At 48.0% G+C, this 26450-nt stretch overlaps 1 protein-coding gene across 4 annotated transcripts; it reads right to left on the reverse strand.

Annotated features, from left to right (window-relative positions):
- Nucleotides 1-1470: 1470 nt before the first annotated feature.
- Nucleotides 1471-26450, reverse strand: LOC141094674 (nuclear pore complex protein Nup160-like). Of its 4 annotated transcripts, none has more exons than XM_073580532.1 (5): nt 26389-26450; nt 3611-3706; nt 2992-3532; nt 2036-2137; nt 1471-1639 (listed from the first exon to the last, which is right to left on the reverse strand). In XM_073580532.1, exons 3-5 carry the CDS (start codon nt 3049-3051, stop codon nt 1550-1552), a joined length of 252 nt encoding a protein of 83 aa, XP_073436633.1. In that variant the 5' UTR covers nt 3052-3532; nt 3611-3706; nt 26389-26450; the 3' UTR covers nt 1471-1549. The 4 variants fall into 4 exon arrangements, with proteins under 4 accessions (XP_073436633.1, XP_073436630.1, XP_073436631.1 ...); XM_073580529.1 differs by lacking the exon at nt 26389-26450 and adding an exon at nt 5384-6504 and having other exon boundaries at nt 3438-3532; XM_073580530.1 differs by lacking the exon at nt 26389-26450 and adding an exon at nt 5408-6503 and having other exon boundaries at nt 3438-3532.

A 26450-nucleotide genomic window follows, 5' to 3' on the forward strand; every position in this document is an offset into this window, starting at 1 on the left:
TGGACACGAGATGCTTGAGGGCGAGGACCACGAGCCGCTCGTGTTTATATCGTGGCAGTTGTGTTCATGCAAGAATGATATGTGTAGATTTACTGCTTGCAAACAGCTACAAGAATACATTACTTACTCTACGCCAGCTGGACCCACCGTTATCACACAGTTCTAAAAAGTGGGCAGGGCTTAGTGGGAAGGGCAGAGTCTGCTAGCGTTTTAATTACTATAACCCATAAACTTGATGTAACTTACCGTATACACTCCTGTATAAGCTGACCACCCTAATTTTGCCACAAAAAAACTGGGAAAACTTATTGTCTCGTGTATAAGCCTAGGGTGGAAAATGCAGCAGCTACTGGTAAATTACAAAAATAAACATAGATACAAATAAAAGTAAAATTAATTGAGACATCATCATTAGGTTCAATGTTTTTGAATATCCATATTGAATCAGGAGCCCCATATAGTGCTCCATACAAAATACACCCCATATAATGCTGCACAAAGGTTAATAATGGGCCCATAAGATGCTCTATAGAATAATATGCCCCATATAATGCTCCATAAAGGTTATGGCCCCATAAGATGCTCCATAAAGGTTATGGCTCCATAAGATGCTCCATAGATTCTGCCCCCATATGCTGCCCCATAGAATATGCCCCCATATGCTGCCACATAGAATATGCCCCATATGCTGCCTCATATATTATGCCTGCATATGCTGACCCATAGAATATGCCCCCATATGCTGCCCCATAAAATATGCCCCCATATGCTGCCCCATAGAATATGCCCCCATATGCTGCCCCATATATTATGGGGGATATGCTGCTGCTGCCAAAAAAAAAAAAATGCCATACTCACCTCTCCTGCTCAGGACCCAGCACATGAGATATTCACCTGTCCCCCGATCCATTGCTGCTCACCACCGTCTGCGCGTCCTCTGTCAGTGACTGTTTAGCCAGCAGAGGGCGTGGCGCGCACTAAGAACGTCACCACACCCCCTGCAGCCTAAACGTCACTGACACAGGAAGCAGCAGACGGCGGTGAGCAGCGTGGGAACGAGGACAGGTGAATATCGCTATACTCACCTGTCCTGGAACGTCTCTGCAGCCTCGCTTCTCCACTGTCTCCCTTCTTGCCTTCAGTGGTCACGTGATACCGCTCATTATCACTCATGAATATGCGCATATTCATGAGATTAATGAGCGGTACCACATGACCGCTGAAGGCAGACAGTGGAAAAGCGAGGGGGCTGCAGAGAGTGCCACGAGGGGTGAGTATGATCTGTGACACCCCCGCTCCCCCTCCCCCGCCGAACCCTAGGTATATGACACATGTATAAGCCGAGGGGGGGGCGTTTTCAGCACATAAAAATGGGCTGAAAATCTCGGCTTATACACGAGTATGTACAGTATCTAACGCTGAGGACACGGCCCATTACCGAGAAACCAGTGACTCCGGATTGCAAAAACATAGAAAATATTAAATTTTATTATACACAAAATGACTACACACAGGTATAAAAGGGAAAACCATGAAGCACAGAGCGGCGCTAGCTTCTCCGGCGCATGAGCAGATGCGACGTGGAGTCTCCCAAGTTCTGAAAGTAGTAGTTGAGTTTGCCATTGAGCTTCTCCCGCAGCTGTAAAGGAATTGGAGGAAGACATTAATGGCGCACACATGGTCCGAGCCCGGCTGCCATGGCTCTAATACATCACAGTTTATGAGTGTGGCATTATGTCACCATGCATGACATCACCATTAGTCACCACGGTCATGTGATGTGAAAGCGCGCTATTAACGGTCAGGGAGTCCAGGCGCATGCGGAGGACAAGCTTTGGCTTTTCCGGTTCTCGTCCTTACATGTCAATCATCCCAGTAGCACCAGGCAGCACAGACTTAGAATGGGGCCTATCGTGGCATCCGGTAAGTGGCGGCAGAATGTGCAGCGACTAATGGGGGACAAGTCCTATAATTGGAGCATATACCAAGCCCCCCAAATACCACACGCATGTGTGACGGTGACTGCGGCTCTTACCTCTTGGTGTAGCCGACTTTTATTCTCTTCCAGCGCTTGCAGAAGGTGATCGATGGAGGAATATGGCATCCAAACCAAAGGAGACAAGGCGGACAGAGGCCACTGTGAGAAGTATACAGGATGGAAAAGATTAAAAATCATGGTAGCTTGCCTTTAAAAACAGTGCCTCCATAGTCTACAGGTTGTGTCAGATATTACAGATGCGCTCCAAAGAGAATGTTTTCCAAATTCTGTACGACCCCTTTTACAATTGTGCCTCATGTAGATAATGTATGTATGTGTTATAAGGGACAATGTAACACAAGCTTGTTTCTGCTGTGTGATACAAGTCAACAATCTGGAGTCTCCAAACTCCATCTGATGCCGGATTCCAGACCGCTGACCTTCATCCTATAGCCCACGTGGTCCTTACCAGCTAGGGGTCCCCTGATCCAAATTCCCTAGCCTCATATGTACAGTATTAGATGAGACTGTTCAGTTTGTATACAAGTGTATTTTGGGGCAGCAAAGTGGCTCAGTGGCTAGCATGCAGTGGCTCAGTGGTTACCATTGCAGAACTGAGGTCCTGGATTCAAATCGCAACAAGGACAACACCTGCAAGCAGTTTGTATGTTCTCTGTTTTCTCTCACACTCCACAGACATCCCGATAGGGAATGTAAATAGTGTGCCCGGATAGGATCAGCAATGGCATCAGTAAAGCTGGGGAATTAATGGTGCTACATGGGGGGGGGGGGTGAGGAACCAACCAGACCCTAATATTCCTGCCCACTTGACCGCAGCGTGTAACTGGGACCTACTCTGGCTAAGTGAGGGTTAAAGGGAACATGTCACATGGTTTTGGCCCTGTAAGCTGCGGCCTATGGCTATCAGGGCTTATCTACAGTATTCTATGATGCTGTAGATAAGCCCCAGATCAAACCTGAAGGAGAAGACAAACAAGTTTTATTATACTCACCCGGGTGCGGTTCGGTCCGAAGGGCGTCGCAGGTCCAGGTCCACCGCCTCCCATCTCCATGCAATAACGTCCTCTTCCTTGCTTCGTGTTGAAGCTCCTGCGCAAGCGTACTTCTTTGCCCTTCTTTCGGTGCCTTTAATACATTCTCAACCACTGAGGTGCATGTACGTTACAGGCGAGGAGCTGGTGTACGGAGCGGCTCAAGATCAGAGACAGACACGAAAGAGATGCTTCAATCCTCCATCTGGCCATGTATGGAGCATACGCTGGGGTCTAAGGCTCAGGCACAACGTTCTCATCTCCGCCCCACACCACGAGCTGTCAGCCCTGCACCCCACACCACGCTCAGTCCTGCACCCCACACCATGAGCCATCAGACCTCCGCCCCACACCATGAGCCATCAGACCTCCGCCCCACACCACGAGCCAGCGGACCTCAGACTCACCTGCTATGTTCGTGAATATGTGCGAGAGCGTCGTACGACTGGCTGTTCTGTCCCAAATCCAGGTTATAATTGAAGGTATGAGTCCTCAAAGTCGCCTACAATCAGGAGACATCTGGTCACTCACCAAAAAATATCATAGATACATAGAGACGAGAGCTTGTACAAGGCATTACCTGACTTTTCAGGTCGTCCGCAGTCTCCAAAATAGGCAATGTGGCTAATTGAATCAGCAGCTCTTTCCAACCCACAACTTCCAGGAGACGCAGCACCTGGGAATAAAGGCAACAGCTTGCTAGAGGCAGAATACGGATCATACGGCAGAGTGGCAAATGGTGGAGACACAGAAATGCGCGCTCATGAATGTGCGCCTTCTGCTCCTTAGGGTTCACGTTGCAGATTGTGGTGCAGATTTTTGCACGCAGATTTGGCTAAAAATGCAGGTCAAATGACCTGCGTTTTACCTGTGGATTAGCCTGCGGTTTGACACCTGTAATGGAGCAGGTGTGAAACCGCTGTGGATTCCGCACAAAGAAGTGACATGCAGCAAATTTTAAACCACAGCAAATCGACGCTGAAAAATACGTAACGTATGCAGTGCGTTTTTCATTTTCCAAAGACTTAAATGGTACTGTACAACGCAGCAGAAACTGTTGTGGATCCGCAGGGCCAAGTCCGCAGCAGAATCCGCAACGTGTGCACACACCCTAAATGTGCTCCGGAATGCGTGGACACGCATCACCTGGGAATAATGGCAACAGCTTGCTATAGGTAGAATATGGATCATATGGCAGAGTGGCAAACTGTGGAGAGGCAGAAATGTGCGGAGACGCTGCACCTGTGAAATGCGCGCCCAGCACCTGTCAAACGCACCCAGCACATGTGAAATATGCGCCCAGCACCTGTGAAATATGCGCCCAGCACCTGTGAAATGCGCAGACGCTGCACCGGTGAAAAGTGCGCCCAGCACCTGTGAAATGTGCAGATGCTGCACCTGTGAAAAGCGCGCCCAGCACCTGTGAAATACGCAGACGCTGCACCTGTGAAAAACGCGCCCAGCACCTGTGAAATGCGCAGACGCTGCACCTGTGAAAAGCGAGCCCAGCACCTGTGAAATGTGCAGATGCTGCACCTGTGAAAAGCGAGCCCAGCACTTGTGAAATGCGCAGACGCAGCACCTGTGAAAAGCGAGCCCAGCACCTGTGAAATGCGCAGACGCACCTGTGAAATGCGCGCCCAGCACCTGTGAAATGAGCAGGCGCTGCACCGGTGAAAAGCGCGCCCAGCACCTGTGAAATGCGCAGACGCTGCACCTGTGAAAGGCGAGCCCAGCACCTGTGAAAGGCGCAGACGCTGCACTGGTGAAAAGCGCGCCCAGCACCTGTGAAATGTGCAGACGCTGCACCTGTCAAACGCGCCCAGAACCTGTGAAATGCGCTGATGCTGCATCGGTGAAAAGCGCGCCAAGCACCTGTGAAATGCGCAGACGCTGCACCGGTGAAAAGCGCGCCCAGCACCTGTGAAATGCAGATGCTGCACCGGTGAAAAGCACGCCCAGCACCTGTGAAATGCGCAGACGCTGCACCTGTGAAAGGCGGGTCCAGCACCTGTGAAATGCGCAGACGCTGCACCGGTGAAAAGCGCGCCCAGCACCTGCGAAATGTGCAGGCGCTGCACCTGTGAAAGGCGAGTCCAGCACCTGTGAAATGCGCAGATGCTGCACCTGTGAAAAGCGAGCCCAGCACCTGTGAAATGCAGACGCTGCACCGGTGAAAAGCGAGCCCAGCACCTGTGAAATGCAGACGCTGCACCGGTGAAAAGCGCGCCCAGCACCTTTGAAATGCGCATATGCTGCACCCGTGAAAGGCGAGTCCAGCACTTGTGAAATGCGCAGACGCTGCACCCGTGAAAGGCGAGTCCAGCACTTGTGAGATGCGCAGACGCTGCACCTGTGAAAAGCGCAGACGCTCCACCTGTGAAATGCGCCGCGTCCGGTAAAAATGCGCGGTCATGAATGCGCGCCGCCGCCTTCTACCTTCTGCGCGCTCTTGAATGTGCGACTTTCCCAGCCTGCCCCAGGATCTGGATGTGAGCGCGCTCATAAATGCACCGCCCTCACTGCCGTGGTAAACCAATCAGCACTGCAGCTCACAAACACTGCCACCCCCCTGACACGCCTACTACAGAACTAAGCTGCGAAACAAATACTCGCGTGCAGGCCGGTGTCTTTGCCCTCAGGTCTTGTACCTCTCATGTGGAGGTGACGTGACGTGACGAGACTCCTCTGTGTGTAATGTGACAAATGTGTCCATATAGTCTCTAATTCCCTTTGGGAGCAATGTAACAAATGCTCAGTGAAAAAGTCATTTCAGACAAAATGCATTTGCACCTGTTTTTATTTTTCATGTCTGCACCACATTCATCTTTTCAGCTGGACAGTTTTTAAAGTCAATTTTACATGAATTCTTCTGTTTCTTTCTTTAGTTCTCCATTGGAGCCGGAGTTTGGTCTTTGCTGATGTTTTCGCCTCATTCATCATTTTCAACTTTTTGAAAAGTTGCAAAATTTGCCACAAATATCCTTCTGCGCCAAAAAATGATTTTATTTATGACATGCAAATTGTGTCTTGAGAGAGGAAGAAGGCCAGAACCCTGTTGGAAACAGCGATCCTACAAGTCACTATCGACCCTTTAACGAGTCTTGTAATATGACTTCGGACAAAAGACAAAGAATCTCAATTTGCAGGCATGGTGTTTCGGGCTAGTGGCCCTCATCAGTGCAAAGTATGAGAACCGATTTGGCTAGGTGAGAGGCTCTGGCCTGAGGTGTAAGGTTAACGTTCCTCCTTGTGGAGAGTGACATCCCAGCTCTGGCACTATAGAGTTTGAGTCCTATTCCTCTCAGAAGAGGCAATTTGCATATTACATTTCCCAGAGGAGCATTGCATGGCGAATAAGCCTCTTTACCTTGGCATGCCAGGGCCGGTATGTCACTATCCACAAGGAGAAACGTTACTATTCATTTATGACAGATATTTTGCACTAAAAAGTCACATTAAAAGATGTTGAAAACAAGAATAAAAACAATTTTGACTGTGCAAAATTCATGACCAGCCTGTGTAATTTTCAAGAATTTGGGGCAAAACATGGAAACTGACACCACAAACAAAATTTATTTAAAAGAAAAACACAAATGAGGCCTCAGGGCCATTGTTTGAAAAGCCGTCCTATGACTATAAGGCCCCTTTTACATTGCGTTCTTGCCCACGTTCCGTGGACCCATCGGAGCTTATGTCCGCACCTCCTCAAAACCGGTTTTGGGCATATGCACCAACAGAGTAACCGTATAATGTGTCATGCATCATTTTAGGGTATATACATCTACTGGAGGCGGACACCAGACATAGACTGTCTGAGAGTCCACTTCGAATAGGCATAAACGCCCAGAAATGATGCATGACACAGCACACATTGACTGTCGGCACCGTGAGTTTCACACATCTTCATGAATCTGGAGCATCTGACTAGTGGCGTGCACTGCAACAAAAATCTTACTCCAGTAAGGGACTGGAGTGAGATTTATGGTTTACATAATGCCACAGCTCATCATAAATTAGATGAGCTGTAGGGTCACCGCCTGTCGCGCCCTGGCTCTGCCCATTTTGAGCTGGAAAAAACTAGTGTAATAATGGCATAAGAAAATTTTGCCGCAACACTGAGAGGTTCAAAATTTTTACGACTCTTCAAATCTTTTATGCCACTTTTTTTTAGCATAAAAGCTTTGGCGAATGTTTTCACTGCAGTGTTTTAAAAGAAGTCCTACATCCGTATGCCCAGGCTTGGATTTACATACGTGGTCAAAATTGTTGGTACCTCTCGTTTAATGACAGAAAAACCCACAATGGTCACAGAAATAACTTGAATATGACAAAAGTAATAATAAATCAAAAATTAATGAAAATGAACAAATGAAAGTCAGACTATGGTTCCACAGAAATTTTAAAATTAAAACTCATGACATAGGCCTGTTAAGAAATTATGGTACCCCTGAAAATAATATGACAAAAGGGACATGTTACATCAAGGTGTGTCCACTAATTGGCATCACAGGTGTCTACAATCTTGGAATCAGTGAGTGGGCCTGCATAGAGGGCTACAGATACTTACTGTGCTGTTTGGTGACATGGTGTGTATCACACACAACAGAGACCAGAGGAAGCGAAGGAAAGAGTTGTCTCAGGAGATTAGAAAGAAAATTATAGACAAACATGTTAAAGGTAAAAATTATAAGACCATTTCCAAGCAGCTTGATGTTCCTGTGACTACAGTTGCACATATTATTTACGATGTACAATACAAAATAATATTGTGGTACCGTGTACATAAGTATTTACATCCACTTATTATTTAGAAATGTAAGCTCCATGGGACTGTAGCCACCCTCCGTGGACGTGGCCGCAGGAGGAAAATTGATGACAAATCAAAGAGATGGATAATACAAGTGGTAACAAAAGAGCCAAGAAAAACTTCTAAACAGATAAAAGGTGAACTTCAAGCTCAAGGAACATGAGTGTCAGATCACACCATCTGTAGTTGTATGAGACAAAGTGGACTTCATGGGAGACAACCAAGGAGGACACCATTGTTGAAAAAAAAATCATAAAAAAGCCAGACTGGAATTTGCCAAGCTACATGTTGACAAGCCACAAAGCTTCTGGGAGAAAGTCCTATGGACAGATGAGGCAAAAATGGAACATTTTGGCAAGGCACATCAGCTCTATGTTCACAGATGGAAAAATTAAGCATATCAAGAAAAGAACACTGTCCCTACTGTGAAACATGGAGGAGGCTCTGTTATGTTCAGGGGCTGCTTTTCTGCATCTGGCACAGAGTGTCTAGAATCTGTGCAGGGTACAATGAAAGCTCGAGACTATCAAGGGATTCTAGAGAGAAATGTGCTGCCTGGTGTCAGAAAGCTTGATCTCAGTCACAGGTCATGGATCTTGCAACAGGATAATGACCCAAAACACACAGCTAAAAACACCCAAGAATGGCTAAGAGAAAAATATTGGACTGTTCTGAAGTGGCCATCTATGAGCCCTGACGTAAATCCTATTGAGCATCTTTGGAAAGAGTTGAAACATGCCAACTGGAAAAGGCAACCTTCAAACACGAGACAACTGGAGCAGTTTGCTCTTGAGGAGGTGGGACAAAATACCTGAGGAGAGGAGCAGAAGTCTCATTGACAGTTACAGGAATCGTTTGATTGCAGTGATTGCCTCAAAAGGTTGTGCAACAAAATATTAAGTTAAGGGTACCATCATTGCTGTCCAGGTCTATTTCATGAGTTTAATTTTTTTTAAATTCTTTGGAAGCATGGTTGAAAAGCAATGTCTGACTTTCATTTGTTGATTTTCATACAGTTTTGATTTATTATTACTTTTGTCAGATTCAAGTTATTTCTGTCTGGGGCGTGGCCTGCATGCAGACTGTGAAGGCTGCTTAGAGCCAGAGCTCCAGCATCTACCGACTGAAAGCAGCACATATCAGCTCTCCACGGTGCACCCGACCTTCAAAAAAGTAACTGCCGGCTACCTCACATATCTGGGCTCATGATGACGCGTGGTAGGATGCAGAAAAGAAGCTCCCCGCCGCGGCTGCCAGATTTCTTTCCTAAGGGACAGACTGCACATGCTTCAGGGAAGATGGCGGCTGCATTCCCCTCCAGGTCCTCCATGTCCTCACGAGGCTCTGGAAGAGGTATGAACGCAGAGGGGAACAGGCATAGCAGCTCTACCCCAATGATTAAAGGGGATATGAGGGAATTCTTAGCCTCCATCCGTTCCTCCCTAAAAGAGGACATGCACTCCATGTTAAAAGAAATAAGAGGGGACATACGCTCCCTGGGAGAACGTACTTCACATGTTGAAAACAAAATGGTGGAATATGCTACTTCCATTAATGCCCTGGTGGATGAAAATGAGGCACTTAAGGGGGAACTAGTTCATGTGCTTGACAAATTGCATGACCTGGAAGACAGATCCAGGAGAAATAACGTTCTTATACGGGGTATACCAGAAGAGGTAGCTGATAAAGACCTAGCCACCTTCATGCATAAGTTTATACAAGCTGTACTTTCCACACTGTCTCCAAGGGATCTCCTGATTGACTGGATTCATAGAATTCCAAAACCCAGGCACATAGACCATGCTCTGCCTAGAGATTTCTTAGCCCGTATCCATTTCTTCTCTACTAAGGATGCATTTATACAGCAGATGAGGAAACCTGAATTACCTACTGAACTAAACAATCTGCAGGTATTCCTAGATCTATCAGCAGCAACCTTGGCTAAAAGACGGGAATACGCTCATATATGCAAGACCCTCAGAGATGGCAACATTAAGTATCAATGGGGATTTAATCCTGTAAAATTGATCATCATGTATGGAGGTCACACGGTGACATGTTCATCTCCTAAACAAGCAGAAGATAAGCTGACAAGTTGGAAGATTCCACTGCCACCTAGACAGCCGTCTGCAGGGGAGAAAAGAATTGTTCCAGACTGGACTCTGGCTTGAAATGAGGGAAGGGTCTTGGTTGGGATGACCGGAGCTCACTGACGGGTCCTTTCTCTGTTTGGACTCCTGGACTGTGACTGTTTCACCTTGCCCATTGCAGATTTTGATTCTGCGCCACATCCAACCTATGTCGGTCATTACCCGGTGTCCACCAGGACCCCGGTTCATGGTTATGTGTTACAATTTTTTCCTTTTTCTCTTTTTATTTGTCTATTTTTTTTTTGTTTTTTTTCAGGCGCGTCTACTTTGGTAGCTTAAGTGTGATGGAATATATGCTTATAGGATATAATGTGACAGCCAGTATATACCCCTCTGAGGCAAAATTAATATATACATTTATGAAAAAGTATTTCACCCATGTTTACAATCATGAGTGTGCAGCTCTTATCGTTAAATGTTAAGGGCTAAACGCCCCTGGTAAACGATCCATGTTGTGGAGAGAAGGAAATCTCGGGCTGACATCGTTTGTCTGCAGGAGACACATTCGCTAGAGAAGGATAATTGTAGGGTTCACCATCCTCATTTCCCACATATATTTTTCGCCAATAACTCTAATAAGAATGCGGGGGGGGGTGTATTATGGTGAAGCATACAGTTGCCTTTAAATGCATGCAGAGATATGCAGACCCGGCGGGTAGATTTCTGATTCTTGTATGCACCCTTGATGATGAACCCCACACTATAACAGCTGTTTATGCTCCTAATGAGGGACAACATTCTTTTCTGAGGAAAGTTTTCAAAAAAATTTCCAAATTGGAACAAGGGGGGGAAATAGTATGTGGGGATTTTAATCTCCCTATGGATAGAAATTTGGATTATTCACAAGGAAAAAGGCGAAGTCGGAGGGAGCTAAGATTTCTAGCACATGAATATCACTATCACGATTTCTGGAGATACTCCCATGTGAGTGAAAGGGACTATACATTCTTTTCCTTCCAACATCGTACATACAGCAGGATAGATCATTTCTTGATAGACAGTGCTGTCCTCCGGAGGTGTATATCTGCGGACATAGGCCTAATCACATGGTCTGACCACGCGCCTATTTCTCTACAACTAGCACTCTCTCATCAGGTTAGCTCAGCCTTCAGGTGGCGATTGAATGAGTCGTTATTACTGAATGATGGGGTAGTTGCAAAGGTTAAATCTGAACTGAAGCACTATTTCGAGACAAATGACTCCAAAGAGATCACTGATGAGACTCTATGGGCCCGCTCATAAAGTGGTGATTAGGGGAATTTTACTACAACAGGCGCCCTTTTTAAAACGTAAAAGGGAAAAAAGCAGAAATGACCTTATATCCCGCTTACACCATTTAGAGTCCACAAATAAGTCTAATCCTTCTCTTGCTGTTTCAAAATAAATTTTTCAGATTAGATTTAAACTACGTGAAACTTTCCTGTCTATATATGCCCATAATCTAAAGAAATTTAGAACTAAATTATATGCCACAGGTGATAGGGCGGGTGCCCTGCTAGCTCGTAGAGTTCGTCATAGGGAAGTGAAATCTAGAGTGGAATATTTAGTGGATTCTGAGGGACGGCTAGTTAGAAATCCGATTGAAATTGTAGAAGTATTTTCCAAATACTATACCCATCTTTATCATTTAAAAGATGATACATCTACTCCGCAATCTGATCAACAAGAAATAGACAAATATCTTCAATCAATCTTCCCCATATTTCCCCAGATCAATTAATGCTTTTGAATGCCCCTTTCACTGAGGAAGAAGTTCAATTCGCTATAAACCATACTAAACGATATGGGGCCCCTGGTCCGGATGGATTTTCAAATGTCTATTACTGTTGTTTTCAACAAAATTTGATTCCCTTTCTATTACGTCTATTTACAGCGTGGAGAGAAATTTGGAGGCTACGATCACTACCTTCCCTAAACTGGGGAAGTCCCCCACAGTCCCAGGCAATTTTAAACCTATAGCACTTTTGAACTGTGATGTCAAGCTATTCACAAAGATTCTGGCGTCACGTTTGAAATTGATTATTCCATCACTGATCTCTCCGGACCAGGTACGGTTCATGGGTGGACGCGAAGCAAAAGATGGTACAAGGAGAATGCTGGATTTGATAGGGGTAGCGGAGCTTTCTGGTGTCCCCAGTGCATTCCGGTCACTGGATGCTGAAAAAGAGTTTGACAGGGTGCACTGGGGATATTTACGGGCTGTCTTGACTAAATTTGGCTTTGTGGGTCCCATATTTTCAGCAATTAGTTCAATGTATTTGACTCCCTGTGCTAGGGTACTGTCGTCGGGTTTCTTGTCTGGAATTTTCCAAATAACAAACTGAACACGACAAGGCTGCCCCCTATCCCCCATTATATTTGCACTATGTATGGAACCGTTGGCTGAGCGCATAAGATTAGATTCCAATATCTCGGGGATCAAAGTGGGCACGGTAACACATAAAGTGGGACTATATGCAGACGATGTCATAATGTCGTGTGTGAATATTGGCCCATCGTTCTCAGCTGTCATGTCCGTGCTGGAGGAATTTGGTAAAATATCATATTACAAACTAAACCCTATGAAATCCTTGATATATCCAGTTGCAGTCCCAGATGCACTGCACAGATCTTTTGAGAATAGATTCCCCTTTAAGTGGATGCCAGACGGTATCCCATACTTAGGAATTACACTAACAAGCTCACAAAATGTAGTGGATAATAACTTCTCTAATCTAGCTAAAACTATTAAATCAGAGTTAGATAAACTTCATAATATTATGACCTCATGGATAGCGAGAATCAATATTTTTAAAATGATAATACTTCCCAAAATTATCTATTTCTTTAGGTGCATCCCTTTTAAAATCCCTAATAGGAATATCCTGTTACTTCAACGAATGGCCAATTGTTATATCTGGGCACATAAACAGCCAAGGATAGCGAGTAACCTATTATATTATCCATATGATCTTGGAGGGATGGGCATGCCGAACTTCTTGGCATATCACAGAGCATCTGTTCTAACTGGACTCAGGGACTGGTGGCATATGGACACGGACCACAGATGGCTTCAAATTGAAATATTTTATGCTAAAAGGAACTCTCTTCGCCTAGTTTTGGAAGCTGAAGCTATTAAGATTAGCCAGTATACACCAGGTTTGCCAACAATGGTAGCCGCATTACAGTATTGGAGGAAAGTAGCCCCATCCCTAATTAAAATCCCCCTAAGTATTGTGTCTCTGAGAGCTCTTGAGGCACATATTCCATATATAGACTAAAGGGGGCTTTACACAAAGCAATATCGCTAGCAATATCGCTAAAGCATCTCTGATTTTGTGACGCAGCAGCGATATTGACAGCGATATCGCTACATGTGATACTCACCTCCGACCGGCTCCCCGCTGGCTATCGCGGATTGCGCGAGATCGGCCTGGTCACTTTCTCGTCGTCGGCTTCCTGCTGGCGCTGAGTGAGCCATGGACGCAGGCGGAAGACGGACACCCTCGCCGCGTCTGAAAGGTAAAAGCGATGCCAACTGCTGCTGCATTGCTAGTGAGATCTGCCTGTTTGGCAGCTCACTAGCGACCATTTAGCGATGCACCAGCGATCCTGACCGGTCATATTGTGGTTGGGATCGCTGGTGCATCGCTAAATGTAAAGGGGCCTTTACAAGTCTGGATAACGGCGGGGATTAGGAACCTTCAGGACTTGATGGGGAGCTCAGAGATTCTGCCCTTTGATCACTTAGCATCCAAACACCCAGGTATACGCAGATATATATATACATCAATACTTACAGATACGCCATCTTTTGTCAACTTCACTGGAATCACCCTTTTTTAACTCCAAAATAGATCGCAGAGCTAATGGATATTTCTTAATACCAGAATCCGGCCCCAAAAGAGTGTCCATCCTATACAAGGCTCTGAATGATCCTGATGTGGATATAAAACTTCCTTATATGTCTCTCTGGGATCGTTCACTTGATATATCCCTGGAGCAGGGGGATTGGAGAGATGCTCTGGGAGAGGTGTTACAGGTCTCATCATGTCTTAACCATCTTGAGCAATTGAAAAAAAATTTGCCTTCGTTGGTATAGGTTTCTGGTACAAGTGGCTCACTTTGGCCTGGACCAATCCCCATCATGTTGGAGGAGATGTGGGCTTCGGGGGACACTAGAACACATGTGGTGGGACTGTCCTGCTCTGAATAATCTATGGAAGGACATTGCCAGATTAATACTAGAAGTCCTTGGGGTAGGCCTGACTGCTGTCTCCTAGCTGGTAGTCTTACATATTGGAACAGAGGAGTTTCTGCATATGATTAGGGGGGCCTTATCTCACATACTGATAGCAGTTAGATTGCTAGTGGCAGCTAAATGGAATTGTGCTATAGTTTCGACCATTACAGAAGTAGTTGAAAAAAATTTAACTTTCACTGTGGGCATGAATTAGCCCTTACACAAACAGCCTCTGCAAAAAAAAAGAAGACTCAGCGTATATGGGAGGTCATGTGATGTATAACATACGTTTGAAAACTGGTTCTACTGTTTTGGTGTGTGGGGTTTGGGTCCTACCTTTGAAATACATCCGATGGCAAGAGACTTATTACACTACTAGATTATGGCCCGATGCTATCGCATCGAGAGGATGCGATAGCATCACACCTCTTGCCATGTTAACCCTCAACACACACACTCCTCAACACACACTCCTCTCACCTTTCACCATCTCCACTCACTCTTTCACTCCACATACGACCCCTTCTCTCACTCCGTCTCTCATACTCATGCCGTCATCGCCGCTGCTCCACGATCCCCGACATCTTCTTCTGCCGGTGCCATCCTGGATCCAGACGTTGTCCACGCCGGCGACATGTTCTTGCGGCGACGCCATCTTGAGTATCGTGAAATCCCGCGATAGTCAAGATGGCTTCGCCGGAAGAACATGTCGCCGGCGTGGACGACGTTGGGATCCAAAATGGCGTCGGAGAAATCTCGCGAGTTTTCGCCGACGCCATTTTGGATCCCGACGTCGTCCTCGCCGGCGACATGTTCTTGCGGCGACGCCATCTTGACTATCGCGGGATTTCGCCGATCCAAAATGGCGTCGCCGCAAGAACATGTCGCCGGCGTGGACGACATCGGGATCCAAAATGGCGTCGGCATAATCTCGCGAGATTTCGCCGACGCCATCTTTTTGGATCCCGAGTCGTCCACGCCAGCGACATGTTCTTGCGGCGACGCCATCTTGAATATCGCGGGATTTCACGAAATCCAAGATGGCGTCGCCGCAAGAACATGTCGGCGGCCTGGAGAACGTCTGGATCCAGGATCGCGGCGGCGGAGGAAGATGTCGGGGCAGCGACGATGACGGTGTGAGTATGAGAAACGGAGTGAGAGAAAGGAACGTATGTGGAGTGAAAGAGTGAGTGGACGTGAGTGGAGGTGAAAGGTGAGAGGAGTGTGTGTTGAGGCGGTGTGGTGTGTTGAGGGTTAACATGTGCGTGTGTGTGGTGACGTCACCGGTTACAACTGGACGGAAGTTGTTACAACCGGAAGCTGCTTAGGGCATTTATTATTATAGATAGATCATGCCGGGAGATAAGCCTGAATTTTTTTTCATTTTTTTTTCCTGTTGTAATTTTAATGCAAGACATTTACTGTATGTTAATGCTTGTCTTCTTCTGTCATGTTATGTGCTAATGTTGTAGCACTGATGTTTTTTTATGTCAGTTTTTGTTTGTCAGGTTTAAACACCAATAAATAAGATTGGATAAAAAAAAAAGTTATTTCTGTCATTAAAATGAGGGGTACTAACAATTTTGACCACGTGTGTATGTTGCTAGAAGGAATCTATTGACAGTTCCCTTTAAATCACAAACGTTTAAGTCAATCCAGCACCTTTATCACACTCTAAAAGGTACCAAAATACATAATGGTTGCTGTCCCTGAGTATAAGGTATGTATAAAAATACACGAAGAATAGATATGATGTGCAATAAACGAAAAAAATAATGAACTCACAGGTAACGATACAAAAAGCTATCGTAACTCATCAGACTCAATACAATGTATATGGTATTTCATTCAGGAAACCCATTAATGTGGAGCAATGGCAGCATGTCATGGCATCACATAAGAATGGAAAATAGCGGAAAAGTCACTCAAGGGTCCAAAATAAAAGGAAAGCTAAATTTGTCTAAATATACTGAACTATAAAAATAATTCTTCATTTTAGAATACCTTTTTGTATCATCACTTGTGATTTAATTTTTGTACTTTTGCTCTTTTAATTCACATTATATATTTTTTTCCTCATAGTTAGCAGTCCTGTTATGTCTTCTGTTACCTTTGAGAAAACCAATGTGATAAATTCCTTAGTTGGACCGAAACGTCGGTGTTTTCAATATCCTTTTACCTCACTGCAAAGACCCAAGGAGGGCATGTGAACACTGAGGTTTTTGGAGTGATTTCCCCACCCCCAAAAAATTAGAAAAATTGCTCAATAACACATACTCCTTTTTATTGTAAAAGAGGGATTTTGGGGTTTTTACCGTAAAATCTTCATTGGGGGACCCAGATTACCATAGGTGGATGCTGCTGCTGCTAGGAGGCTGACACTATGCAAAACAAGAAAATTAGTTCCTCCCCGGCAGTATACACCCACCGACAGGCACCAAGTACCTCAGTTGGTGAGAAAACAGTAGGAGAAGCAACCAAAAACTCTCAAAATATGTACCAACCCAACAAGGGACTCGAAGACCCAACACAGTGCAACTTAAACAGGGAGGATGCTGTGTCCCCCAATGAAGGTTCCAAGAAAGAGATTTTAGGGTAAGAACCCAAAAATCCCTCTTTCTTTATCGCCTCATTGGGGGACACAGTGTCACGGGGGCTTAGTTCAGCTAAGGCTGTAATTCCCGGGGCCCCTGTGATGTCCCTATAACTAGGGAAGACCCTGTCTGACCCTCAACCCAGGGTTTTTGCTGAAGGTGCAAATGCCTGAGCCTCCACCCTTTCCTTATCTCCTGCTCAGCCCTGCACTTAACCCTCCACCCTCCACCCAGTGAGGAGACACACCACCAAAGCCCCTACACAAATAATGACAGACAGGGAGAACTTAAACTGCACTGCGCCGCACACACACAGGAATAAACAGTAATGTGAACAGGGCACAACTAAACACAAATATGGGAAGGAGAAAGGATAACGACGAATCATACGACACCAGATCCGAATCTCTCTCTATACAACACCTCCACTCCAGACCGGAACCACTTGGTATGAAAACACAAGTTATAATCGGCGACGTCCATATGCCAGTATGACTATTTAAAGACCGTGGGCGTGACTAACCTTCCAACCTGGTCTCCAGCAGGATTAACCCCCGAGAGCCTGAAGATCAAGCCGGCGCCACTGAGGCTATAGTGGCTGGAGGTGGAACTACCTCTGCCTGCCGGACGCTGTGGTGTGAACAGCGTCCGACATGACAGTACCCCGTCTTCTACGAGGGACCCCAGGGCCCTCAAGACTCATATGACCCGGCTTGTCCGGATGACGACGGTGAAAAGAACTGACCAGCCGATCCGCATGTATGTCTGAGGCTGGAACCCAAGACCTCTCCTCCGGACCATACCCCCGCCAGTGCACCAAATACTGAAGAGTACGGCGTACTACTCGAGAGTCCACTACCTTGGCGACCTCAAACTCTAAATCACCATCCACCATGACTGGAGGTGGCATCGGCGTCGTGTCCACCAAGCCTACCACCTTTTTCAATAAAGCCCTGTGAAAAACGTTATGTATTTTGTACACCGCAGGAAGTTCCAACCGATAAGCCACTGGGTTAATGATGGCAGAAATCCTAAAAGGCCCAATAAACCTTGGACCCAGTTTTAAAGATGGAATTTTGAGTTTTATGTTCTTCGTAGCTAACCACACCCATTCACCCACACACAGGTCCGGACCTGGCACGCGTCTACTGTCAGCCACCCGTTTGTGCCTGGCACTCATGCTCAACAAACGCTGTTTCACCCGCCTCCAGACTGATGACAATTGGGCTCCTAGCTGATCCTCCTCCGGGACACCCCCGGAGTCACCCTGACGTAAGGTACAAAACTGAGGATGTTGACCATACACACAAAAGAATGGAGACTCTCCTGATGACTCTTGGCGGTGATTATTTAACGCGAATTCGGCCAGAGGAAGGAAAGTAGACCACTCCTCCTGGTTGTCGGACACAAAGCATCGTAAATACTGTTCTAGATTTTGTTTCATGCGCTCAGTTTGTCCATTAGACTGTGGATGAAACGCCGATGAATGTGACAACTTGATCCCCAACCTTGAGCAAAAAGCTTTCCAAAACCTCGCAACAAATTGCGTACCCCTATCAGATACTATGTCAGACGGTACTCCATGGAGTCTGACCACCTCCTTCACAAATACCTGAGCCAACGTCTTAGCATTGGGCAAAGAAGACAACGCCACAAAATGCGCCATCTTTGAAAAACGGTCAACCACCACCAGGATGACCGTGTTCCCTGCCGAGGCTGGCAAGTCAGTGATAAAATCAATGGAGATTTCTGTCCATGGCCTATTCGGTACCCCCAGAGGCTGTAGCGTGCCAGCAGGACGGGTTCGGGGTGACTTAGCCCTAGCGCACGTGATGCAAGCTGCCACGTACGAGACCACGTCCTGCCGGATTTTGGGCCACCAGAAACGACGCGATACCAGCTCTAAGGTGCCCTTCACCCCTGGATGACCAGCCAGTACCGAATCGTGGTGTTCCTTCAACACCTTAAGCCGAAGATGCAGGGGTACAAATGATTTGTTGGCGGGAAGTCCTGGTGGTACCTCCTCTTGGGCCTCGGCAATCTCCGCCTCTACCTTCGTTGTGAGAGCCGAGACCACTACACCTTCCTGGAGGATGGGTACCGGCTCTTCCCGAGGTTCTCCCCCCGGAAAACACCTAGGCAAAGCATCCGCCTTGGTGTTTTTAGCCCCGGGACGGTACGTCACAAGAAAATTGAAACGAGTAAAAAACAATGCCCAGCGAGCCTGCCTAGGAGACAGACGCTTGGCCGACTCCAGATAGAGCAGATTCTTATGGTCGGTGATAACTGTGACCTGGTGAGCCGCCCCCTCCAAGAAGTGTCGCCATTCCTCAAAAGCCAGTTTGATGGCCAACAACTCCCTGTTGCTGATATCATAATTCCGTTCGGCCGGCGACAGCTTCTTGGAGAAATAGGCGCATGGATGCATCTCGCTCAAGGACGAGCCTTGAGACAGTACTGCCCCCACTCCCACCTCCGACGCATCAACCTCTACCACAAAAGGTTTAGACACGTCTGGTTGCACCAGAATAGGGGCTGAAGCAAAACTATTCTTCAGACGCTCAAATGCACGTATAGCCACCTCAGGCCAGTTCGCCAGATCGGCACCCTTTTTTGTCATGTCCGTGAGCGGTTTGGCGATAGTCGAAAAGTGTTTTATAAATTTCCTATAATAATTCGCAAACCCAAGGAACAGCTGGAGTGCTTTCAGACGCTCTGGCCTCTCCCATTGCAGCACCGCTTGCACCTTAGCGGTGTCCATTTTAAACCCGGCTGCGGACACAATATATCCCAAAAAGGGCAACTCCTGGACAAAAAATAAACATTTTTCCAGCTTAGCATAGAGCTGGTTCTCCCGAAGCAACTGTAACACCTGCCTAACATGCTCCAAATGAGTGTCCCGATCGCTAGAATAAATGAGGATATCATCCAGGTATACAATCACAAATCTCCCCAGGACATGAGCAAATACATCATTAATAAAATGTTGGAAAACGGCAGGCGCGGTGGTCAACCCAAACGGCATAACCAGACTCTCAAAATGACCCTCAGGAGTGTTAAACGCCGTCTTCCACTCATCCCCCTGACGGACCCTTATGAGGTTATACGCCCCCCTGAGGTCCAGCTTGGAAAACCATTTCGCCCCCCCCGCTACCTGGTTGAACAAATCCGGGATCAACGGCATTGGGAAGGGATCACGGATAGTAATCTGGTTTAACTCTCGGAAATCCAGACACGGGCGTAACCCCCCATCTTTCTTCTTAATGAAGAAAAACCCCGCAGCTACAGGCGAGGACGAAGGCCGGATGTGTCCTTTGCTCAGACTCTCCGCGATGTAGTCTTTCAGAGCTTGTCTCTCAGGACCAGAAATATTAAACATCCTGGCCTTAGGTAATTTGGCCCCGGGTTTTAACCTAATCGCACAGTCATAGGCTCTATGTGGAGGCAGTTCTGAGCAACCCTTCTCAGAGAAAACATCCGCGAAATCCTGCAAAGCCTCCGGCAGGCTGGGCGTCACGGCGGATACACATGTGGCCAAGCAATTGTCTTGGCAGAAACCACTCCATTGTACTATGTCCTGAGTTTTCCAATCAATTACCGGGTTGTGCCTGGACAGCCATGGAAAACCCAGGACCATTTGAGCTGGGAGATTACGGAGGACCCTACATGTAACCGACTCAGAATGTAGGACCCCAATGTGGAGTTTCACCTCTGCCACAACCTCAGTAATCTCCCCTTGAGGGAGGGGAACAGCATTAATGGTCACCACCTGTATGGGGTGAGGAAGTTTTTCGATCTTAAACCCGGCGGTGTGTGCAAACTCCTCATCTATGAGATTGGTGGCTGAACCGCTATCCACAAACACTGATATAGGTAGCTCTCTGCCGGCGATAATAACCTTGGCAGGGAGCATACATTGAGATACCATCATGGAGGAGATGCATACGCTCAGTTGGGTCTCCTCCATACCCTCTGAGCTTAACAGTTTTCCGCCGATGTGACCCTCTTAGGTAGTACCGGGCAAACGTTAACATAATGACCTCTTTTTCCCACAGTAGAAACATGCTCCGGGCTTCCGGAATCCCGGAGCGCGAGGCTGAACCTGTGCCACGCCAGCAATCTGCATAGGTTCAGGGGACTCATCTACTTCAACCACACCTGCACCTCTGCTTTCCCCCAGAGGTAGCGTCTCCTGTGCCCCCTGACGAAAACGGCGATCAATACGTATCACCAAACTCATGGCAGACTCCAATGATGCCGGAGTCTCATACATCAGGAGGGCTTGTTTCACCCTCCCTGATACCCCATGAATAAACTGGCTCCGCAGTGCTGGGTCATTCCACTGTGTGTCTACAGCCCAGCGGCGAAATTCCGAACAATAGTCCTCTGCCAAGCGCTCCCCCTGGCGGAGGGCGTGGATTTTAGATTCCGCTAGAGCCAGTCGGTCAGGGTCATCGTAAATGAGCCCGAGGGCAGAAAAAACATTATCGACCGAATGAAATGTAGCAGAGTCAGCTGGTAAGGAAAATGCCCATGCTTGGGGGTCACCACTCAGTAATGACAACACCAGCCCTACTCGCTGGGCCTCATTACCTGAGGCGATTGGCCGCATGCGGAAGTATAATTTGCAGGCCTCCCGAAATACGACAAATTTGCTGCGATCGCCTGAAAATCGTTCTGGCAGCGGAAACTTCGGCTCTGCACCGATACCTGCAGATGCCGTTTGAACCTTCGCTACTACCAGGCCCTGCTGCTGAACTGCTCCTTTCAACTCGGAGACCTGTAATGACAGCGCCGCCAACTGGCGGGTTATGGAATCTAATGGATCCATGGACTCCTGAAAAAATGTGGGCCGATTATAATGTCACGGGGGCTTAGTTCAGCTAAGGCTGTAATTTCCGGGGCCCCTGTGATGTCCCTATAACTAGGGAAGACCCTGTCTGACCCTCAACCCAGGGTTTTTGCTGAAGGTGCAAATGCCTGAGCCTCCACCCTTTCCTTATCTCCTGCTCAGCCCTGCACTTAACCCTCCACCCTCCACCCAGTGAGGAGACACACCACCAAAGCCCCTACACAAATAATGACAGACAGGGAGAACTTAAACTGCACTGCGCCGCACACACACAGGAATAAACAGTAATGTGAACAGGGCACAACTAAACACAAATATGGGAAGGAGAAAGGATAACGACGAATCATACGACACCAGATACGAATCTCTCTCTCTGCAACACCTCCACTCCAGACCGGAACCACTTGGTATGAAAACACAAGCTATAATCGGCGACGTCCATATGCCAGTATGACTATTTAAAGACCGTGGGCGTGACTAACCTTCCAACCTGGTCTCCAGCAGGATTAACCCCCGAGAGCCTGAAGATCAAGCCGGCGCCACTGAGGCTATAGTGGCTGGAGGTGGAACTACCTCTGCCTGCCGGACGCTGTGGTGTGAACAGCGTCCGACATGACACACAGATTACCATGCGACGTTCCAAAGCAGTCCCGAGGGTGGGAACAGCAATAAAGGAACGAGAAGGAAAGGCTTAGATCGGCCGACGTGCTACCGCCGCCTGCAGCACCTTCCTACCAAAAGTTGCATCAGACAAGGCCTGGGTATGAACCCTGTAGAACCTCGCAAACGTGTGCAAAGACGACCAGGTCGCGGCCCTGCAAAGTTGCAAAGCCGAAGCCTGGTGTCGAACAGCCCAAGAAGCCCCTACAGCCCGGGTGGAGTGGGCCCTCACTCCCGGAGGGGGCCGTTTCTCCTGAAGGCAGTAAGCTTCCAGAATGGTAGAACGAATCCAGCGAGCGATTGTGGATTTGGATGCCGGAAGCCCTTTCCGGCGACCTTCAGAGATGACAAGCAGGGAATCGGATTGACGAAGCGAAGCGGACCTGGCAAGGTAGGCCCGCAAGGCTCTCACTACATCCAGTTTGTGGAGCGATTTTTCCAGAGGGTGGGCAGGCGAAGGGCAAAAAGAGGGAAGGACGATATCCTCATTAATGTGGAAAGGGGATACCACCTTTGGAAGGAAGGAGGGAACTGGCCTGTGAACGACCTTATCCTGATGGAGGATTAGGTACGGGGAACGACAGGATAAAGCCGCCAGCTCAGAAACTCTCCTAATGGATGTGATGGCGATCAGAAAGGTTACTTTCCATGAGAGTAGGGACAGAGGGATGTCCTGGATAGGCTCGAACGGCGCCTTTTGAAGAGCGCCAAGAACGAGATTGAGGTCCCACGGATCTATTGGAGAATGATGAGGGGCCACGTGGGCGACTCCCTGGAGAACGGTCTTAACTAGCGGCAAGGGGGCCAGATCCCTCTGGAAAAGAATCGAGAGAGCCGATACTTGGCCCTTGAGGGTACTGAGGGACAGGCCCGCATCTAAGCCGGACTGGAGGAAGCCAAGAATGGATGGAATGGAGAAAGACAATGGGAAAACATTGTTATCGTCGCACCAACGGAAAAAAGCCTTCCAGTACCTATGGTAAATCCGGGAGGAGGCTGGTTTCCTAGCTCTGATCATGGTCTGGATGACCTGGCTGGAAAAAACTGATTCTCTCAGAATCGCGGCCTCAATGGCCATGGCGTTAAACTCAGAGACTGAGAATTCTGGTGGTCAAGGGGGGCCTTGAGAGAGAAGATCTGGACAGTCTGGAAGCCTCCAGGGGACGTCCGCGAGCATGTTCACCAGCTCCTCGTACCAAGGTCTTCTTGGCCAGTCTGGAGCCACCAGAATTACTGGGATTCCTTCTGATTTTATTTTCTTGACCACCCTTGGGATCAGGGCAGGGGAGGAAACAGGTAAGGAAGTTGAAACTGGGACCACGGAATTACAAGAGCGTCGCAACCGACGGCTAGAGGGTCCCTGGACCTGGCTATGAAGTGAGGAACCTTGTGGTTCATCCGAGATGCCATGAGATCGATGTCCGGGGTGCCCCAACGCTGGCATATCTGATTGAAGACTGTGGGGTGAAGGGACCATTCGCCTGACGCTAGGCCCTGGCGACTCAGGAAGTCGGCTGCCCAATTTTCCACCCCTGGAATGTGAACGGCAGAGTTCGCCGGAACGTGACGCTCTGCCCAACGCAGTATCTTTGCCACTTATGTCATTACCGGTCTGCTGTACCGCCCTGGTGGTTTATGTGCGCCACGGCCGTGGCGTTGTCCGATTGAATGCAGACTGGTTTGCCTACGAGGAGAGGCTGCCAGCGAAGGAGGGCAAGGAAGATAGCTCTGATTTCCAGAAGGTTGATGGGAAGGAGTCTCCTGGGCATTCCAGTGGCCTTGGGCCGTTTTCCGATGGAAAACCGCCCCCCATCCTAGGAGACTGGCATCGGTGGTGATGACTTGCCACTGAGGCGGAAGAAAACACCGTCCCTGGAGAACTGACGCCGGTAATGTCCACCAAGTCAGACATTGCCTTACTCTGAGAGGCAGGAGAAATGGGCGATCTAGAGAAACAGAGGTCTTGTCCCAGGCTGAAAGGACTGTTGCCATCACCTTCGTAAAGACACGGGGAGCGGAGGCTAGGCCGAAGGGAAGGGCCGTGAACTGATAGTGATTTTCCTGAATCGCAAAGTGGAGATATCTCTGATGTTGCAAACAAACAGGGATGTGAAGATAGGCATCCTGTATGTCCACAGAGCAGAGGAACTCTCCGGGTTCCATCGAGGCTATCACTGAGCGCAGGGACTCCATCTTGAAGTGGAGGATCCTCACGTGGCGATTGAGCAACTTGAGGTCCAAGATTGGACGAAGGGAGCCGTTTTTTTTCGGGACTACGAAGAGATTCGAGTAAAACCCTGAAAACCGTTCGTTTGAAGGAACGGGAACGATAACTCTGGCGGAAAGAAGGGAGGAGACGGCCTGAAGGAACCCTGGAATCTGGGACCGCTGTCTTGGGGGACGAGACAGAAAGAAGCGTCTGTTTGGGGGGGGAAGAAAATTCGATCTTGTATCCGGATGATGATTTCCCTGACCCAAGCGTCGTCGACAACGGACAGCCATGCGTCCATGAAAGAGGAAAGTCTGCCTCCCACCCTGGATGAATTTCCAGGTGGGGGTGACCCGTCACTTGGAGGAAAATCTACCGGATCGGGAGCCTGAAGACCTGGAGGGTTGGCCTCTTGATTTCCAGCGGGGAGCGGGTTTATACAATGGTTTTCTCCGCTCTCTGGAAGCGGAGGGCCGGTCCTGCTGGGATAATCCTTCTGTGGAAGAGAAGGGGCGAAAGGACCTAAACGGCCGAGCAGCTTTTCTGTTGAAAAACCTTCTAGGCAGAGGCTGGGGAAGGGAGGTACTTTTACCACCAGTGGCATCTGAAATTATCTGATCCAGCTTGGTGCCAAAGAGCCTAGAACCGTGAAATGCCAGGTTGGTGAGGTGACTTCCTGGAAGTGGTATCCGCACTCCATGACTTCAACCAAAGGATACGGCATATGGCTATGTTGCTGTTAGCTCTTGCTACTCACCCGGCCGCGTCCAAGGAGGCGGTCAAAAGGTATTTACCCGTATGATTAATTTGGTCTGCTAGATCTGCCAGCTCGTCCCGAGGGGCTGCCACTAAGATGACCTTGCGAAGAATTTTTGCCCAAGCTGAAATGACTTTCGCCACCCAGGCGGAGGCGAAAATAGGACAGAGGGAGGCGCCGGATGCCTCAAAAATTGACTTAGCCAGCGATTCTATTTGCCTGTCTGTTGGATCTTTAAGCGATGCCCCATCCGGAAGGGATAGAACCATCTAAGAGGAAAGACGGGAAACTGGTGGATCCACCTCGGGAGCTTTGGTCCATTTTGTGAGTAGGTCCGTATTGAAGGGATATATCACATCTAAATACTTGCGGCCTGAGAAACGTTTCTCAGGGTGTTCCCAGTGTTTGGATAAGGAAATATCGAACTCCTTGTGATTGGGAAAGGTTCGAAAGGGAGATTTCGCTCGCTTAAAGGAAACAGAGCATTCCTGAAGGAGTGCCTTATCCTCCTTCATTTTGAGGGTTTGGAAAATAGCCGATATAAGACTATCAACCATGTCCCGTGTTTTAGACATGTTGTCTGCGTCTGAGTCAGATCCCGATTGGGAATCATCGTCTGACCTAAGGGCGTCTTCTGATGAAGAACTAGAGCTCCTACCCGGTCTGTCAGTCTGAAGGTCACGGTCAGGTGCTGGCGACTCACCGTGAGAGGCAGTCGGCGCACAGGTGGCTGTAGATAGCTGAGGTAAATGTTCTAAGACCTGGACCAGGGACTGAGACACTTTAGTCAGGTCAGAGACCGACAGACATTGCAACGGCCCACTCTGGGGGAGGTGGAGTGCTCTCATTTCGGGACTCGGTGTGCTCCTGAGGGGCAGACATAGTGGAAGGGCTGCAGTACGGACAGAAGGGACACAACTGACCTGACGCCCACTTCTTTTTACAGCGCGCGCAGGCGTATTGAATAGCGGTGGGTCTAGAACAGAGAGCCCTTGTAGGGTTGGGCATATGTGTACTCTGCGGCAGTGTGTCCGCACGAATCTGAGAGGGAACTGCCGCGGGGAGCTAATTGAAGCCTCAGGACAGTAGCAGAGCAGAGCCTACCGAGTTTCAGATGCACAGCAGGAAGCCGCTGTGTCCCCCAAGCAAAGATTCGTTGAAGGGAA

This window comes from Dendrobates tinctorius, unplaced genomic scaffold (genome assembly GCF_039654945.1).
Source record: "Dendrobates tinctorius isolate UK_male_01 unplaced genomic scaffold, ASM3965494v1 ptg000065l, whole genome shotgun sequence".
In the NCBI taxonomy this organism is placed as follows: Eukaryota; Metazoa; Chordata; class Amphibia; order Anura; family Dendrobatidae; genus Dendrobates; species Dendrobates tinctorius.

What these genes read in the sequence shown, in the direction of transcription:
- LOC141094674 (XM_073580529.1), bottom strand. Translation starts at nt 5,536, where the DNA reads ATGAGCGCGCTCACATCCAGATCCTGGGGCAGGCTGGGAAAGTCGCAC. An exon ending in AGCGTCTGCGCTTTTCACAG is followed by an intron (nt 3,707 to 5,383) that starts GTGCAGCGTCTG and finishes CTTTATTCCCAG; the next exon opens with GTGCTGCGTCTCCTGGAAGT. An exon ending in CGGACGACCTGAAAAGTCAG is followed by an intron (nt 3,533 to 3,610) that starts GTAATGCCTTGT and finishes TCCTGATTGTAG; the next exon opens with GCGACTTTGAGGACTCATAC.